The 19,250-nt window shown below is 48.7% G+C and overlaps 1 protein-coding gene and 1 non-coding gene across 2 annotated transcripts; one reads left to right on the plus strand and one right to left on the minus strand.

Moving 5' to 3' along the window:
- Window positions 1-910: 910 nt before the first annotated feature.
- On the plus strand, window positions 911-8,223 carry EN2 (engrailed homeobox 2). Its single transcript, XM_038755936.1, has 3 exons — window positions 911-1,086; window positions 1,761-2,518; window positions 7,381-8,223. Exons 1-3 carry the CDS (start codon window positions 1,016-1,018, stop codon window positions 7,695-7,697), a joined length of 1,146 nt encoding a protein of 381 aa, XP_038611864.1. The 5' UTR covers window positions 911-1,015; the 3' UTR covers window positions 7,698-8,223.
- Window positions 8,224-17,394: 9,171 nt separating this feature from the next.
- LOC119936435 lies at window positions 17,395-17,532 on the minus strand. The gene has a single exon (XR_005453762.1). It is a non-coding gene; the product is annotated as a small nucleolar RNA SNORA7 (small nucleolar RNA).
- Between the last annotated feature and the right edge of the window lie 1,718 nt (window positions 17,533-19,250).

Raw genomic sequence — 19,250 nt, forward strand, 5'->3', positions numbered from 1 at the left:
ATGCATACCTAAGTATATTTAGGAAAACATCTCGCGTGCCCTGGCATTGAAGAAGCGGAAGACACGGGGTTTCATCAGCAAAATGCATTCGGCAATTCCCCTCTCTCCTCCAATAGCAAATAACGCGTCTCCTCCAAAAAAGTCCCTTTGTATCGGGGCTCCTCATTTAATATTATTTATGCATTTTTGTGCAAGGAATTGTGGGGATTTTCCCCCCACGGTAAACAAAACGGAAATTTAATATATGTCCGGCTGTAACTTGTCTGCATCTGTACGTAACCGGGGTTTTATTTTTTATCAATGAATCGGCAAAGATGCGAAAGCGAAGGGGAGAGCGGGGCAAAAGGGGATGGGTCTCTCTGTTGTTTTATGGGGTCGCTCTTCCAGCAAGGCTCATTTTTACGTTCCCTCGAGTGGCGAGAGGGCTACAGCTTTAAGGGAGGGGAGGGGAAAGAGGAAAAGGGGGAGGAGGAGATTGAAGAGGGTGGGAAGGAGGGGGGGGAAAGATGGGGGGGGAGGCTGCCGCCGTCTCAGCTCCTGTCATTTAGCAGCCTGCCACCGTGTCACGTGTAGACGCGCCGGCTTTGCCATTGGCCCAAGGCACGTGTCTAGGATACCGGGCTTGCAACGTCACTTGAGGGGCTCTATTAAAAATAAGAACAAAAATCCAGAGTGAAAGTATTTCGGGTCCGGTTAAGTGGCTTCTAAATTTTCCCCTTGACTAGAGAGATAGGCGGAGAGAGAGAAAGCGAGGCTGAGGGTCCGAGAGAGAGGGAGAAACAGAGAGAGGCAGAGAGGGTTAGGGGAGAATTCCCCCACTCACCCCCCACCCCCGCCTTCCCTCCTTCCCCTCGTCCATGCAACTTGGAATATCGAAGTCCAAGGCGGCGGCGGGCTGTACACATGCCTCTCCTAAGCGCCTCTGCCTGCGAGCGGAGGGGGCTGCGTAAAACCAGGAGATCGCCCCTTATTATGACCGTCGTCGTTATTTTGCCTCTCGCTTCTCCATGTGCGTATGTGCGGCCGTGACTTTCCCGCTGAAGGAGCCTCACCTTTTAGGATCCTGCGCCCTCACTGGGAGCCGGGGTAAGGGGGTGGGGGGCGGGGGTGGGGAAAAGCCTGGAAAGTGAGGAATGCCGCTGGGAGGGAAGGATGCGCTGGGAGCCGGAATTAAAACCTTCACCGGCGGCGGCGGCGGCGGCAGGAGGAGAAAAAAAAGGAGAAAAGGAGAACAGAGAGAGGGAGAGGAGGCGGTGGAGGGAGGAGGGGGGGGAAAGGAGGCATTATCTGCGCCGTTGTTGTCAAGACTCTTACTATTGTTACCGTGGGGCGTGTGTCCGTGGTGTGAGTGTGTGGTTTAAAGACCTAATTCTTCAGAGCTTTCTCGTGGCTCCTTTTTTTTAAAAAAAATTATCATTATTATTTTATCTCGCCAACTCTCGGATCTGAATGCCGCTGAGCCGAGAACGGAGTCCCATACGACCACTGGCTAACAACAGCAGCGGCTGGCGGCCGCACCAACCCAGCTCCTAAAACACCCCCGGAAGGTGCCGAGCACTGTACTAAGCGCTTGGGAAGTGCGAGTCGGCAGCATATAGAGACGGTCCCTACCCAACAACGGGCTCACAGTCTAGAAGGGGGAGACAGTAAGCGCTCAATATATACGATTGAATGAATGAGTGAAGACTGGAGGGAGGGGGGAGGGTGGGTGGATTTTTTTTTTTATCCGGGAGAAACATTTTGGGATTTGTTGTGTGCAGCATGGAGGAGAATGAGCAGAGCCACAGAGAAGGAGCGGCGATCGAAGAGCAGCGGCAGCAGCAGCAGCAAGAATCGAGCAGCAGTTGCAGCAGCAGCAGCAGCAGTTGCAGCAGTAGCAGCAGTTGCAGCAGTAGCAGCAGCAGCAGCAGCAGCCCCAGCGATGCCGACACAAGCAGCCGGCGGGCTCTGATCCTGCCCGTGGTCCTCCAGGCTCCCGGGAACCATCAGCTCCCGCATCGGATCACCAACTTTTTCATCGACAACATCTTGCGGCCGGAGTTCGGTCGGAGAAAGGAAGGGGGAACTTGCTGCAGCGGCGGCGTTGGAGCAGGAGGAGCCGGAGGAGGAGGAGGAGGAGGAGGAAGAGGAGGCGCAGGAGGAGGAGGAGGAGGAGGAGGAGAGGGAGGAGGGGGCGGCGGCAGCAGCCCCGAACAGTTGGTCGCCCCCGGCCGGCAGCCCCGGAGGAGCCCCTCCTCGGGTCCCGGAGCCGGTGGGCCGGTCCTGGGGGGTGGGACCAGCTCTCCCGGGGACGGAGAAGGCGGCTCCAAAGCCCTGGCCTTGCACGGCGGGGGCAAGAAAGGAGGCGACCCCGGGGGACCCTTGGAAGGAGCCTTGAAGTCGCGGGGTTTAACCGGCGGCGACCTGTCTGTGAGCTCGGACTCCGATAGTTCCCAAGCCAGCTCCAACCCGGGGAGCCAGCCCATGCTGTGGCCCGCCTGGGTCTACTGCACCAGATATTCGGACAGGCCTTCTTCAGGTAAGGACGCCGCTCTCCACTTCCAGACTCCCCATCCCACCTGTCTTGTCTCCCCCGGCCTCCCCTTCCTCCTCCGGGAGAGGAGGGTGTCCTCAGCCCCAGCCTGGTCCCCCCCCACCTCCTTCCAACCATCCTCTCTTCACCTAGCGGTTGAGGAAACTGGGCAGAATTTGCAGGACGAAACACCCGATTAAAACGGGGGAACGAAACCTAGACTGAAAACTCCAGCTGAAGTCAGGGAGAGGAGGAGAAGGAGGTGGTGGAGGAGGAGGAGGAGGAGGAGAAGGAGGTGGTGGAGGAGGAGGAGGAGAACCGCCACGAAATACTCCCCACCCCCCACTCGACAGGCGCATTGTGTACAAATGTGCTCTCCCGGGCCCGAAGACTCCTCGGGGAGGGAGAGAGATGGATGTAAAGACATTTTAAAAAGGCCCTTTAAAAGCCTGGTGGGACCCTGTTCTCTCGTTCCTAAATCCCCAGATTCCCCCCTGTCGAGGAGCAGCTAGGACGCAGCGGACCAGATCCGCTTTTCTTTCCCTTATTGCCCCGCTGGCCATTGACAAATTAAGGGAAAAGAATGAGAAGAGGGGAGATGGGAAAAGAAGCCTCGCCTAAAACGCCCTTCCCTACATCTCCCCGCAACTTGGCCGGGCCACGCTGATTCTCCTCACCCTTCCCTTCGTCACCCCAGAAATCAGGGGGGAAAAAGGAAACCCAAGGTTGTTCTCATTAGGCCCGAGTTGAACCCTGCCAACCCGTGTGTGTGTGTGTGTGTGTGTGTCTGTGTGTGTATGTGTATGGGGTTCAGAGAGGTGGCCTGCGGCCGGTATGGGGCTTGGGGGGGGGGGTGACCTAGGGCGAGTTGTCCTTTTTGCCACTTTCCTGTCTTTTATTTTCTCCCGGCCGCGGGACCCGGGTGAGATCTCTGGCCCGATACAACGGGAGAAGGGTAAAGTTCCCCGAAGGCCGCCTGGAGAAGCGGGTTGTGGATAAACAAAGGAGAAATCAGAAAAATCTTTCTGCAAAGAAACAGTCTTGGAGATTACTTTATCCTTCTACTTTAAAGTAGGGAGTTGGGGGAGGCTGAGGCGGGGGCGGGGGTGTGTGTCCCACACTGATTTCGAATAGAGCAGAGGATTGTGTGTGTGTGTGTGTGTGTTTTCTCTACACTTTACTAAATCCACTTGCCCGCCGCAGTCATTAAATCTCTAAATATTATTTCAGGGGCGTGAAATGCCAATGGAAACCAACCCCAGTTAGAGTTTTAAAAATAAATTGAAACAGCAGTTGTACCTTCCAATAACGTTAAGGAGAATAGCCGCCTCCCCGCTCCTAGGAAATGTTTTACTATGGGGAAAGAGTCGGTTTTAGTTTTAGCTTGGAATGAATGAACGGGGCACGAAAGGAACTAACTCGTCAGCGCCAAGCAAAAAATAAAAATACTAACTGCGACAAAAAATCGCCAAACCCGATCAGCAATTTACTCCATTGTTCCCGACTCACTTCCTTTGTTAATATTTAATTAACATATATCCGACTCCTCACAATGGCCCAGACCGCGGAGACTATCTCCGCTTGGGCTTTGTGCAAACACTGGAGAAACAGAAATTACCCACCTCGAGGCTCGGCCTGGCACTCGAACCAAGAAAAACCATCTTCCTCTTCTTCTCCTCTACCTCTTCCCCCTGCTCCTCTTCTTTCTCCTCTTCTTCCACCTTCTCCAGAAAACATATCGCCCGTCTTTCTTTGAGAAGACATGAAGTACCAAAGATTAGATTTAAGTATCTTATATACGTATAAAATAGGGCGCGGGAGAGGGAAGTTTGTTTTTTTCTTTCCTCTTCTGCTTAGGGAAGACTCTGTGGCCTCGAGCCCGAACTATGTGTTAGCTTCCCGCGAAGTGAAGGTTTCATAATATTTCCGAACTGGTTTAACAGAAGGGCAGAATTTAGTGTTTCGGGGTGGAGGTAGGGTTTTTCTTTGAAAAATTCCAAGAGTGGTGTTCGCATCGCGTTGTGGCGAGGCGGGCCGGGGGGCTCGAGGCAGACTGGCTCCGGGGTCCCCATCGAGGCCCACCCTCCCCCGCCTCGGGCGGGGAGAGCTGCCCCCTTTCCTCATCCTCATCCTCACCCTCCTCATCCTCACCTTCATGGGAACAAAGCCAGGCCGGAGGGCGGCGCGACCCTAACCGCCCGGTTTCCTTTCAATCAATCAATCAATCGTATTTATTGAGCGCTTACTGTGTGCAGAGCACTGTACTAAGCGCTTTCGTATGGGAAGCCCCGGGCCCAAGGAGGCTGTGGACCCCGCCACTCCGAGCGGGAAGAGGAACGGACCCTTGTCCATCTCAGGGTTGGGAAATCTCCCTCCCCATCGGCCCCGCCACCAAACCTGGGAGTTTCGGCGGCCTGCCATTTCCCTTGCCTTCGTCCTCCGGCTGCTCCCGGGTTTCAGAGTCACCGGGGAACCGAACTGGGACTTGGGGTCCCCCCATCCTCCTTGCTCCCCCCGATTCTCCTGTCGGGCCGCAGTGTAGGCCCGGGCCTGACGCCCTGACCCTGGGGGAGCGGAAAGGGTTGAGCGCCCGGGGAAGCGGAGAGTGTCGGTAAGGGGTTCAAGGAAACCAGGGGTGAATCATCTCCCCCCGCTTCCGCATAAATGCAGCGGCTTATAAAACCCAGAATCAAGAAAGCTGCAGTCCCCCCCCCCCCCCAAAAAAAAAAAACCCAACCGTCCTCTGCCCTCCTCCCTCTGGGTCCTGGCCGGGCAAAGCCTCTCCTGCCTCGTGCCTCCGGCCTCTCTGCAGGCGGGAGTCATTCCTTCCTTCCTTCCTTCATTCACTCGTATTTATTGAACGCTTACTGTATGCAGGGCAGTGTACTAAGCCCTTGGAAAGTACAATACAGCAATAAAGAGACAGTCTCTGCCCACCACGAGCTAACAGTCTAAGGAGGGGGAGACAGACATCAATACAAGTAAGCAGACTTCAATATATTATCAATAATACAATAATATATCATTATAAATAAATGCAATTATATATATAATTATATATGTATATACATTATATACATATATGTGTATGTATATATATATATATAGATATATAGATATATAGAAGTGTTGTGGGGTGGAGAGAGGGGGGAGCGAGTCAGGGTGACCAGTGAGGGAGGAAGGATCCCCTTAGCCCGGGTTTGGGGGGCTCGCGGATGGGGATGAGAGGCCGGGGATGGAGGGGGGACATGCACAGACCCCCATTGTCCAGCCAGACTGTTTGGAGGAGGCTGGATCTGGAAGGGAGGTGTAGAGAGATGGGGTGGGGGGAGCGCCCTTTATGGAATCAATCAATCAATCAATCATATTTATTGAGCGGTTACTGTGTGCAGAGCACTGTACTAAGCGCTTGGGAAGTACAAGTTGGCAACATATAGAGACAGTCCCTACCCAACAGTGGGCTCACAGTCTAAAAGACCCAGGGAGGGAAGTGAGGTGGAAAGCCTCGGCCCGAGGCCGCCTGGGCCCCGATTCAGGCCTTGCCAGTCCCCGGTCTCCCCAGGGTTGGAGGCACAGAGGGCCTCCACTTCAGTGGGGAATCACAGAGCCGTAGCCAAGAAAACAATGAACTTGGGGGAACTGAGGCTTTCAGGGCCCAGTGCAGAAGGAGAGGAGGGGGAATCGGGGGAGAGAGGGGCAGAAAGGCCTTTCTCCAGCCCCCTTTCCATCTCTCCCTATGTGGCAACCCCACCCCCATCTCTCCCATGGGCCTCAAGACCCCCCCCCCCACCACCACCACCACCTTCCCCGGCCGGTCCTTCCCCATCTCCCCGGAGGGAGTGTTGCAAAAGACCGAGAAAGTGATTGGGAGTGGGCGAGTATAAGTTCTGTTTGTGGGGTCGTGTGTTTCTATGGGTGATGGTGGGTGAGGGGGTTTATGCGCTCGAGGATGTGAGGTTGTGAGTTTGCGTGAGGATGAGTGTGCGTGTCTGTGCCCTACATGGGGTGAATGTGTGTATATGTGTTGTGTGTGCATGGCTCAGTGGAAAGAGCACGGGCTTTGGAGTCAGAGGTCATGGGTTCAAATCCCAGCACCGCCACTTGTCAGCTGTGTGACTTTGGGCACGTCACTTAACTTCTCTGTGCCTCGGTTGCCTCATCTGTAAAATGGGGATGAAGACGGTGAGCCCCACGTGGGGACAACCTGATCACTTTGTAACCTCCCCAGCGCTTAGAACAGTGCTTCGCACAAAGTAAGCGCTTAATAAATGCCATTAGTATTTTAATTGTTATTGCATGTGGGTGAATGTGTGTGTATGTATGTGTGCCCTGCATGAGGGTGAAGGTGTGCGTGTGTGTGCCCCGCATGAGGGTGAATGTGTGTGCATGTCGTGCATGAGGGTGATGTGTTCATTCATTCAATCGTATTTATAGAGCGCTTCCTGTGTGCAGAGCACTGTACTAAGCGCTTGGGAAGTCCAAGTTGGCAACCTATAGAGACGGTCCCTACCCAACAACGGGCTCACAGTCTAGAAGGGGGAGACGGACAACAAAACAAAACATGCGGACAGGTGTCAAGTCGTCAGAACAGTATGTGCACCCTGCATTTGCACGCCCACCCTTCAGACGGGGTTAACTTTTAGCCGGAGCCCCTCCGCGCAGACCCTCCTCCTCCCCCTCCTCCCCCCCCCCCCCATCCTCTGAACTTGTGAGGCCCTCCCCCAATATCCCAGGCCGGGGTCAGGGGAGCAGAAGGTCCATTTCCTCTCTCCCCCCCTCACCTCCTCCTCCTCCTCCCTTTCCCTGGTCTCCGATCTCGGTGGCTTCTAATCTCCTGGCTGTCTCCCCCCCACCCCCGACCCCCTCAGGTCCCCGGTCTCGCAAACCAAAGAAGAAAAACCCGAACAAAGAGGACAAGCGGCCCCGGACGGCCTTCACGGCCGAGCAGCTGCAGAGACTGAAGGCGGAGTTTCAGACCAACAGGTACCTGACGGAGCAGCGGCGGCAGAGCCTGGCCCAGGAGCTCAGCCTCAACGAGTCCCAGATCAAGATCTGGTTCCAGAACAAGCGGGCCAAGATCAAGAAGGCCACGGGCAACAAGAACACGCTGGCCGTGCACCTCATGGCCCAGGGACTCTACAACCACTCCACCACGGCCAAAGACGGCAAGTCGGACAGCGAGTGAGGACGGAGCCGGGGGGCGGGGGACGCCTGAAACTTGCGGGGCGACACAGACACCCCCCACCCACCCCGGGGAAGGGAGGGAGGGGGCGGCGGAATCCACTTTTCGGTCAAAGTTATTAAACAATGCAATAATTTAATAAACAAGGGCCAGTGTATAAAGATTATACCAGCATTAAGAGTGAAGATATTGTGTATTAGCTATGATTCTGCAATATTCTATGTATATATAATTTACAGGTGGTGGAAAATCCAAGATATCTGATTATAAAATATTTTTTTTTGAGTTCCTTTTTGTGTTCTATGGGATTTTAGATGCTCTCTTTATGAATTATTTTGGTGCTTGGGATACTTTTTAAAAATCCTCCAAACGCCGTGTAGGGACATTGGACCACTATTTTTTTTTTTTGAAATTCAAAAGAAGAAAAAAAAAAGATGAAAACAACTTGCTGAAGTCCAAAGATTTTTATTGCTGCATTTCACACGACTGTGAACCGAATAAATAGCTCCTATTTGTTCTATGAGTTTTACACTTTGTGTTGGCTTTTTTGGTTCTGTTTTTTTTTTGTTTTTTGTGGTGGGGGTCAAAAGCTGGAGAAGAGACCCTCAAGGGCCTGGCTTTTAGTCCCAGCCGCCCCCCGGGTTCCGTTCTGACTTTGTCCCCCTAACTTCTCCTCTGGGCCGGGCCGAAACTCCAGTGCCGATTCTGGAACCCGGATTAGGAGGATAGAGCGAGGGCCAGGAGGAGACAGAACAGCCGGGGAAAGAGCTCGGCCGGGAAGAGAGGCCGTTTGGAACGGGATGGGGAGAGAGTTGGAGGCCCTTCCTTCCTCCCTTCGTTATTTCCTCGTCTCAAAGCTGGCTGGAAACGTTCCCGGGGTCTTGCCCGGATGAACAGCCGCATCCCAACTTCCGGGATCCTGGAATAGGAAGTGAAAAAGGCACGAGAGGAGAAATAATTTCCTCGCCTGCACTCTGCTCATCGGGAAGTTCCCTCTCCACTCCCCCCCGCCACCCCAACTTCTCCTCCTGCTCCTCTTTCACCTTTTTCCTCTTCTCCTCCTCGTTTTCCTCCTCCTTTCTCCTTCTCCTTCTACTTCTCTTCCTCCTCCTCTTTCTCATTTTCCTTCTTTTTCCTCCTCTACCTCCTCTTTCTTCTTTTCTTCTCTTTTTCCTTTTCCTTCTCATTTTCCTCCTCCTCCTCTTCCTTTTCCTCTTCCTCCTCATTCTCTTCCTCCTCATTTGCCTCCTCTTTCTCCTTCTCCTCCTCTTCCTTTTCCTCCTCATTTGCCTCCTCTTTCTCCTTCCCCTCCTCTTCCTTTTCCTCTTCCTCCTCATTCGCCTCCTCTTTCTCCTTCTCCTCCTCCTCCTCCTCCTCCTCCACCTCCTCTTTCTCGTTTTCCTTCTCCTCCTCCTCATCTCTCACCCTCTTTCCCTTCCTTTGGACTCCCTCCCTTTTCCCCTTCTCCACTCTCCTGGTTCTCTCTGTCTGTCCTGTGTCACACACGCACACACTCCCGCACACACGCCTTCACACACTCTCACACATGCCGGCAGGCTTCTGGCCCAACTGGGAAATCAGACATTGGCCTTCCTGGTTCCCCCCGCCTTGCTCCTCTCCGACTATTTCTGGGATCCGCGGCGGGGCCGAGGCCCTGAACATCCTTGCGGTGGCTCAGAGGTTGACTGGGGGGCGAGTGCCCCAAGGGTCGGGGACCCCAAAAACAAGGGCCCCCGGAAAATGATAGATCTGCCTCCCTAGGCAGAGGCCCCCAAAAGAGGTGGTTGGTATTTTAATTAAAATAACCAGTAGCTTCCTCTGCTGGGGAGAATATTACCCCACGATAAATAAATATACATAAGATATATAAGCCCAAAGTGTCGAAAAATGTGACTAACCTGATTTGCCAAGGAAACTCATCTCCAGCACTCGGTAATCTCTACGAAACTGCAGTGTAAATAATCCTTCCTTGTCACTTTTTTTGTCTCCTAGTTAAAAATCTATATTTTTTATAATTTGAAAATGTGGTACAAGGTGAATTAAATACAACCCTGCTCCCTTCCTCAGTGTTTTTTTTTAAATCATTTTTCCCAAGTCTAGACGTCTTCTGTTTAGCGAAGGGAGGGAGAAAAGCAATTTAAGTGTCCAAATGTCGACATGGGGAAACCAAGACAGCCGAGGGTGTGTATGAATGTGTGTGTGTGTGTGTGTGTGTGTGTTTGTGTGTGTGTTGTACAATGATTCAGGACTGTCATTGATCGAGGGTGAATTTATCGCTTTGCCTTAAACCTCTTTATTTCACAGCTCTAATAGGCACACGTTGTACATATTAGTAAAAATTTAAAAAAAAGCAAATTATAAAACAAAAGCTGTAATTTTAAATTCTGTGAACAACCATCTGCTGCTTAGGAGACAAGATGAAGTGACATGCCTTTTTAGCAGGAAGCGAAGATCTTTCAGTTTATAAAACATGTGCATTTTACAATTGCAGTATCAAATATTTATAATCTTATGAAAAATGAATGTTTCTATTTACAACTGTGGTATCAAGATTGTGAACATTCTCACTGCATTTTGTGTGTTTAAATTCTTGAAGATGACATGAAATAAAAAACACTTTATTATAAAATACACCACGTTGCCAGTGGAGCTATGTAGTCCTTCCAAAAGTGAATTTTTGAGTCTTGAGAGAAGTCTGTTGAAACCCTGATTATGACTGTTGAGGTGTAAATAGCTTCCTATTGGTGTCAGAACAATTTGGGAGGTGGGTAATTTTACAGCTGGACGTTTAATCAATCTCTTGAATAATAATAATAATAATAAAGACACTTTTGACACTACATGCGTGAGCACAGAACAACCCAAGGATTTTACAATTCTTTTCCTTAAGGAGAGGAATTGCCAAGACAAAAATTTTGTTTCATTGAAGAAAATGTGTCATCCCAAAGAGTGTCAACAGGTTTTACCTTTCCACCTCGATCTGATCGTTTGCTTCTCTTCTGCAAAGACGTGTATTTAGGAGTGCACCTGCCAGCCACTGGCCCTAACGCCTTGGATTTAACAAGGTTCCTGGCCAGAGGTGATAGAAATCTCTAGTTTAACTAAATAGACGTTTGTATTTAGAAGGCAGACCATGCCATAAAGTGCCCTGAATCTTTCCTTTACCCTCTTTTGGAGGACACAATAAACAATGGGATAGTTTATCTTAAATCCAAGAGAGACATCAACAACCGCAATTTATCCTAAAATACATGCTTGCAGAGCCACTTTAGATCATCTTTTTGTGTTGCTCATTAGAGAAGCAAAGCGCTTAGTACAGTGCTCTGCACACAGTAAGCGCTCAATAAATACAACTGAATGAATGAATAAGCAAAGATGCTTTTTAAAGCCCTGACTCTTGGACTGTAAACTTTCACCGGTTTGATTGATTTCGTTTTACAATACATGCTCACAGACACAGATGAACACACACACACAATCACACACCGAAGAAAAACAAATTCTGCCCAAGGCAAATTCTTTGGTCTTTTCTCTATGAGAGACTGCCATTACTGCAGAGTTCCCAGATTCAGCTTTCCAGCGGAGTGGCGTAGTTACTCTTAACCACGAATCAGCTCTGGTTTTGTAGTGTGGCCGATTCTAGGCCAGCCCTGCTAGACATATAATTGCACGGCCGTGAGGAAGGATGGGGGGTGGGGGCGGAGGAGAGGAAGAAAATGAAGGTGTCTGATGGGTTTTTGGTCACTCTTTAAGAAAAATAAGAAAAAAAAAGAAACGAAAGAAGATGCAGTTTAAGGGCATGCATGGAGTATTTTTTTATAATGTCAAATTCAGGCCAGAGGAGAGGGAGATAATCTGGGATGGGAAGAGCGGAGGGTGGATATCAGCTGCAGGAACAAGTTCTAATTCCAAAGGGTTGAGATAATATCTGGGCACCCAGGAAAATTCCTGGAATAAGAGCCAGGATTCCATGAGCCTCGCCGATATAATTGCGGTATTTGTTAAGCGCTTACTATGTGCCAAGCACTGCTTTAAGTGCTAGGGAAGATCAGGTTGGACACAGCCCCTGCCCCACATGGGGCTCACACTCTTAATCCCCATTTTACAGATGAGGCAACTGGGGCACAGATAAGTGAGTTGACTTGCCCAAGGTCACATAGCACAGACGTGGCAGAGTAAGGATTAGAACCCAGGTCCTTCTGATTCCCAGGCCCATGCTCTATCCACCAAGATATGCTATTTCTTTCAGTCTTCTCATCAGCCCCAGCACAGCTTCCTTGTGGCTTCTGCAGTGCAGATAGCCTCTAAGCGCTTAGTACAGTGCAAGTGCTTAGTACAGTGCTCTGCACACAGTAAGTACTCAATAAATATGATTGATGATGGGTCAGACAAGATAGGGATCGCTCCCTCTTAATCACCCTCTCCCGCCCCGGCCCTCTTTGCCTCCTCGATTGAAGTAAATCTTGTGCTACTTCTATGAATGGTCCTTATTCCAGCACCACTGTTTCTAATAATGCCACTGGAACTGTCACAATGAAACTGTGACTTATGTGGAAATACATCACAATCAAGAGAAAACTCTGCTTTGGTGCCTAAGAAAGAGGACATCCTGTCGTCTCCCCACCTTTGCCCAAGACACCAAGTCCCTTAACAATATGAGAGTCATGTCCATTTTCGTCTCTTGGTTTAAAACCTGCCAAACACTTATTCAGTTAGATTTTAAGGTCCTATGAATTCCTTTTCCTGACTTCCAACCAATGAATTATGGAAATTTTTAAAAAAGGGCAGTTTCCTGGTCATTTCCACTCCATTTCCATTCAGGCTTATCTTTATATATGAAGATGATATAAAGATGAACAAATTCCCTCTACATCTCAAATCAGTCGAAGTTTTTTTATTATTTACTGTGTGCAGAGCACTGTACTACGCATGTAGGATAGTAAATTCAATTCACAACTAAATCACAGTCACAGTATTTATTTGAGCACCTACTGGGTGCAAAGTCCTGTACTAAGCACTGGGAAAAATACAAGTAGAAACCAAATACAGTCCCTGGTTTCTTGACTGCAAACTCTACCCTTGAGTTGGTAAAGCAACTAGGTGAAATCTCTTGCCTCTCGGCCGACGGCTACTCTTGTTTATGTTCCAATACTGAATGGATACTGGGCATCTATCTACCTTACCACCCTCGATTCCAGCCATGTTCTCTGTCTCCCCCTTTTAGACTGTGAGCCCACTGTTGGGTAGGGACTGTCTCTATATGTTGCCAATTTGTACTTCCCAAGCGCTTAGTACAGTGCTCTGCACATAGTAAGCACTCAATAAATACGATTGATGATGATGATGATGATGATGTGTTAGCAACTAGAGCTCCTGCTGGGAAGAGATGATCCAGTGGGTCAAGTTTTTCAACATTCAGTATCTTGGAATCTATGTCTTTAGGGTTTTGGTTGACATGGACCAAATGGTTAAACTGAATTTTCTACAAGGAAAAAAACCCATGGATGCTTAGGTGAGACCATGCTTAAACTACAAAAATGTGCCGCGTTCTCGAGTGAAAAGTGCACATCGATGGTAGCCTAATGCTGAACATCACAGGTGTGCCAAGGATTCAGCACACAAAGCAAATAGCCTAGCACTATATATGCAAATGGGCTCACCATTGAGGGTGTAATGCATATTGGATTTGGTGTTGGGGGGGCGGGGGGCAAAGGATTCAGTGCACTTGGGTTCTGCTAAAAAGTAATTCTGTCTCCCGCTGGTTTATTATCCGACCCCAATGTCCACTCTCCTGCCCGGCCAGCTCCCAACAGTGCTTCTGGGATGGTGAGTCTTAGCCACCAACTCACACCAGACTGTCTGAGCTGCTCAGAACAGGAAGGTTAATACGGAGTTATGACAAAAGGCCACACAGTTCAATTTTGAAAAGCAGATTTATGTTGACTGGAGAAGAAAATGAGCATCCTTCTCTAGCTCTTCTCCTCACCGACACCCCCGTTCCTCACCCCAATTTCTATCAGAATCTGTTGTGACATGTTGTCTTCAATTCCTTATCAAAGTGTGTAGCCAGGGGCCGACTAACTGCCAAACCTCAAAATAAGGAAAAAGGAATTATGGGAGAGGGGTGTGAATGGCCTGAGCTTTGATTCTAAATCTGGGAAGGAAAACACGTGTGTGTGTGTGTGTGTGTGTGTGTGTGTGTGTGTGTTTACACGCGCTTACACATGAGTGACTGTGTGTCTTTTGTGTAGCTGTGAGACAGATGCTGCAAATGTGTATGTATTTATGAGGATTGTGTGTCAGTGGCTGTGAGTGACTGCGCTCGTGTCCCACTGGTGGGCGGTTCAGGTTTCATGTAGATCATTTTTTATTAATAATCTCAAATAGTTCATTACATCAATGCTGCCAGGCTTTTTGAAAAAAAAGGCCACGAAACACTCCTGGAATCCCCAACAAATGTAATAATATTTCATTAAACTCCCTCGTAATTACTTGATTTAATCAAGCGTGGTGGGACAGGCTCTCCGCTCTCGCACGTGCCCACGAGAATGAGTGGTGCTATTATTGTTGTGGTCATTACCCTCATGATTATTTTTGATGCGGTTCCCGCTGCCACAACTCCTGGCCCCTCCTAGCCCTAGGCCAGCTGATTGACCAGCTAAGTGGGACTTTGGGGACCGGGGACCCTGCCTGTCCAGAGCAGAACAGAACTGTCTGCTATTCACTAGGGTGGACATAGATGACCCCCTTGAGGATACTTAAACCAGGTGACTCACTCACTCAATCAATCAATCGTATTTATTGAGCGCTTACTGTGTGCAGAGCACTGTACTAAGCGCTTGGGAAGTACAAGTTGGCAACATATAGAGACAATCCCTACCCAACAGTGGGCTCACAGTCTAAAAGTAACAGTCACTCACATGCTACTCCAGGTGCACAGCGTAAAGTGATGACATCATCCCCTCCATTTTGTGGAAATCCATCCAGGGCTACCTGAACAACCTAGAGTATTTCCCTAAGAGGACCATCTACCTCACCTCCATTTTCTCCAGAGTCATTGCGTTCTCCTCCCAGGTCTCATGAACACAGACATTGCTTCCGAGCCCCAGAACTCAGCAGTGGATGCTGAGGAGGAGGGAGGCTGAAACTGAAAATCAAAGTACCTGACAAAAGTCATCGGGGGCCCTATCCATGTTGGACAGATGACAGACCACCCCAAAATCATTCTGTCTGGTACAGTTTCCTCCCTTTAGCCAATGTCTCTGGTTGGCACACACCAGCTCAATTTTTGACCCCCTTGCAACTTCCCCAAATCAGAAAGCCAAGTAATCTTCCCCAACCCCTTCCCTCTTCCTCCCCTATATCCATCTTCCAAGGTCCTGAAAGAGTGAAAAACCTCTCTGACTCTTCACTCTCATTCCATCCTTTATGTTCTCTCACACCTGCGATCCCAGCAGTGCCAAAGGAGAAACAAAGATTCAGTCCTGTGAGGTACAGGGAGTGGATCCTATCTAATGATCTCGTATCTATCCCAGGGCATAACACAGTGCTTAGCCCATAGTAAGTGCTTAATAAATGTCCTCATTATTATTACCTTGCACTGTCTCCTTTCTTCCTCAACTCCACAGCCCTCCCCACCACATAAATAATTTCCTCCATCTTATCATCTCCAAAACCTCACCTCCCACAAGGATATCTGAGGTTTCGATGGAGAGCTGAGGGAGACACACACACACACACACACACACACTCACACACAATTTGCTGTTGTACAGTATAAACAAGTGGGGAAGCAGCATGGCTTAGTGGCAAGAATATGGTCCTGGGAGTCAGAAGGACCTGGGTTCTAATGCTGACTTTGCCACCCGTCTGCTGTGTGACCTTGGGCAAGTCACTTAACTTCTCTGTGCCTCAATTACCTCATCTGTAAAATGGGGATTAAGACTAAGAGCCCCACATAGTACAGGGATTGTGTCCAACCTGATTATCCTGTATCTACCCCAGCACTTAGAACAGTGCTTGACAAATAGTAAGTGCTTAACAAATAACATTTTTTTCTTCTTCTTCCCCTTCTTCTTCTTCTTCTTCTTCTTCTTTATTATTATTATTATTATTATTATTATTATTATTATTATTATTATTATTAGGCATGGCATCTCTCTACCTTTAAAGGCCTTCTAAAATCACATCTCCTCCAGGAAGCCTTCCCTGATTAATCACTTATCTCCCCACTCTATTCCTCCCCTTCTTCCACCCCAACACTTTGACATCATCTAAGCACTTGGCTACTCCTCCCTCCTTCGACACCCCAAGTTGTAGCACTACATATGTATCTTAAAACTCTGTTTCTTCCTGCTACCTATAATTTATTTTAATTCAAGGGTAGTAGTAATAGTTTTTATTAATTGCTTACTGTGTGCAGAGCACTGTACTAAGCTCTGGAAAAGAATACACAGTTGGGAATTAGGCAAAGTTCTTGTCCCTCAGGAGGCTCACATTAGTGTCTGTTTCCCCAGCTGGATTGTAAACTCTTTGAAGGTAGGGATAAAGTCTACTAAATCTATTGTACTCTCATTCATTCAATTGTATTTATAGAGCGCTTACTGTGTGCAAAGCACTATACTAAGCACTTGGAAGAGTACAATGTAACAGTAAGCAGACACATTCCCTGCCCACAGCAACTCTTCCAAGTGCTAAGTACAGTGTTCTGCCCAGAATAGGTGCTCAATAAATAGCATTGACTGATATAGATTATATCATATACCTATTATTATTATACTATATACACGTATAACATATAAACTACATTATACATTATCTGCATCACCTCAACTCAATCCCTTTGCTCTTCTCCCCTATCCCTGCCCCACAGCACTTATATGTATATATCTATAATTTTATTTATATTGATGCCTGTTTACTTGTTTTGATATCTGACTTCCCCCTTCTACACTGTAAGGCTGGTGTAGGCAGGAATTGTTTCTATTGCTGAATTGTACTTTCCAAGTGCTTAGTACAGTGCTCTGCACACTGTAAGCATACAATAAATATGATTGATTGAATGAATATATTACATTATATTGAGCTATTATAAAGGGATATTAATCAATCAGTCGTATTTATTGAGCGCTTACTGGGTGCAGCGTACTGTACTCTATGCAGAGTTGGAAGACACATTCCCTGCCCAATCACAATTTTTGAGTGCTTACTGTGTGCAGAGAACGGTACTAAGTGCTTGGGAGAGTACAGTATAACAGAGTTGATAAGCACATTCCCTGCCCATAAGGAGCTTAGCTATCATTCCCCTTCAGCGACCCCATTTATGGTTTTCTTTTTTTCTCTTCAAGTTCATTGTCTAGGCAGGCACTGCTAGAATGTGTTGGTGTGTTTTATTCTCCAATCTCACTTCCATTTGAACTTTTTTACAGAATTTGTTAATTGCATACTGTGTGCCAGGCACTGTCCTAAGCACTGGGATTTTTGTCTTTCACTGTCGAGTCGTCTCTGATCCCTAGCGACTCCATGGACACATCTCTCCCAGGATGCCCCACTCCATCTGCAATCGTTCTGGTTGTGTATCCACAGAGTTTTCTTGGTAAAAATACAGAAGCGGTTTACCAATGCCTTCTTCTGCACAGTAAACTTGAGTTTCCGCCCTCGACTCTCCCGTGCCACTGCTGCCCAGCGCAGGTGAGTTTTGACTTGTAGCAGATTGCTTTCCACTCACTAGCCACTGCCCAAGCTAGGAATGGAATGGGTATGCCTCTGCTTGACTCCTCCTCCTGTAGCCAAGAATGGTAGAGCACTGGAAACTCTTCAGGTGTGATTCTGAGAGGGGAAAGCACTGGGGTAGACACAAGTTGATTAGGTCGGACACAGCCCATGTCCCACAAGGAGCTCACAGTCTTAATTCCCATTTTACAGGTGAGGGAACTGAGATGGGGGATAGCCCCGATGGGCCTTTCTAATGATGTACTGCGAGTTTGTGCAGGGACGGCAGATTCACTTTGCTTATTTTTTGACTTGACTTGTAACTCACAGAACTGCCAAAGTTTTCCCACTGTCAGTGAGCTTCAGTAGGGCAGATCGTGATTACCAACTCCATTGTGTTGTGTTTTCCCAGGTGCGTAGTACAGTGTTCTGTGATTGATTGCTTGATTGATTCTGCAGGGGGACTTTCAGAAAGATACTTAACTTCTCAGTGCCTCAGTTTGCACAGCTCTAAAATAGGGTTAACAACATCTGACTCCAACTCCAACTCACAGGTATGTTGGGAGGAGCCATGCCAATTCTCTCCTCGACCCCTTCCAATCTGGCTTCCTCCCCTACATTCCACCAAAACTGCCCTCACAAAGGTCGACAATGACCTCCTGCTTGCCAAATCCAATGGCTCCTACTCTATCCTAATACTCCTCGACCTCTCAGCTGCCTTCGACACTGTGGACCACCCCCTTCTCCTCAATACGCTACCCAACCTTGGCTTCACAGACTCTGTCCTCTCCTGGTTCTCCTCTTATCTCTCCGGCCATTCATTCTCAGTCTCTTTTGCGGGCTCCTCCTCCCCCTCCCATCCCCTTACCGTAGGGGTTCCTCAAGGGTCAGTTCTTGGTCCCCTTCTGTTCTCTATCTACACTCACTCCCTTGGTGAACTCATTCGCTCCCATGGCTTCAACTATCATCTCTTTGTTGATGACACCCAAATCTACATCTCTGTCCCTGCTCTCTCTCCCTCCCTTCAGGCTCGTGTCTCCTCCTGCCTTCAAGACATCTCCATCTGGATGTCTGCCCGCCATCTAAAACTCAATATGTCCAAGATTGAACTCCTTATTCATTCGATCGTATTTATTGAGCGCTTACTGTGTGCAGAGCACTGAAAGCACTTGGGAAGTACAAGTTGGCAACATCTAGAGACAGTCCCTACCCAACAGTGGGCTCAAAGTCTAGAAGGGGGAGACAGACAACAAAACAACACATATTAACAAAATAAAATAAATAGAATAGTAAATATGTACAAGTAAAATAAATAGAGTAATAAATCTGTACAGACATATATACAGGTGTTGTGGGGAGGGGAAGGAAGTAGGGTGGGGGGATGGGGGGGAGGAAGGAGGGGGCTCAGTCTGGGAAGGCCTCCTTATCTTCCCTTCCAAACCCTGCCCTCTCCCTGACTTTCCCATCACTGTTGACAGCACTACCATCCTTTCCATCTCACAAGCCCACAACCTTGGTGTCATCCTCGACTCTGCTCTCTCGTTCACCCCTCACATCCAATCTGTCACCAAAAACTGCCGGTCTCACCCCTGCAACATCGCCAAGATCTGCCCTTTCCTCTCCATCCAAACCGCTACCCTGCTGGTTCACTCTCTCATCCTATCCCGACTGGATTACTGCATCAGCCTCCTCTTTGATCTCCCATCCTCCTGTCTCTCCCCACTTCAATCTATACTTCACTGCTGCCTGGATCATCTCTGTGCAGAAACGCTCTGGACATGTTACTCCCCTCCTTAAAAATCAACCTACGCATCAGGCAAAAACTCCTCACTCTGGGCTTCAAGG

This window comes from Tachyglossus aculeatus, chromosome 13 (assembly GCF_015852505.1).
Source record: "Tachyglossus aculeatus isolate mTacAcu1 chromosome 13, mTacAcu1.pri, whole genome shotgun sequence".
In the NCBI taxonomy this organism is placed as follows: Eukaryota; Metazoa; Chordata; class Mammalia; order Monotremata; family Tachyglossidae; genus Tachyglossus; species Tachyglossus aculeatus.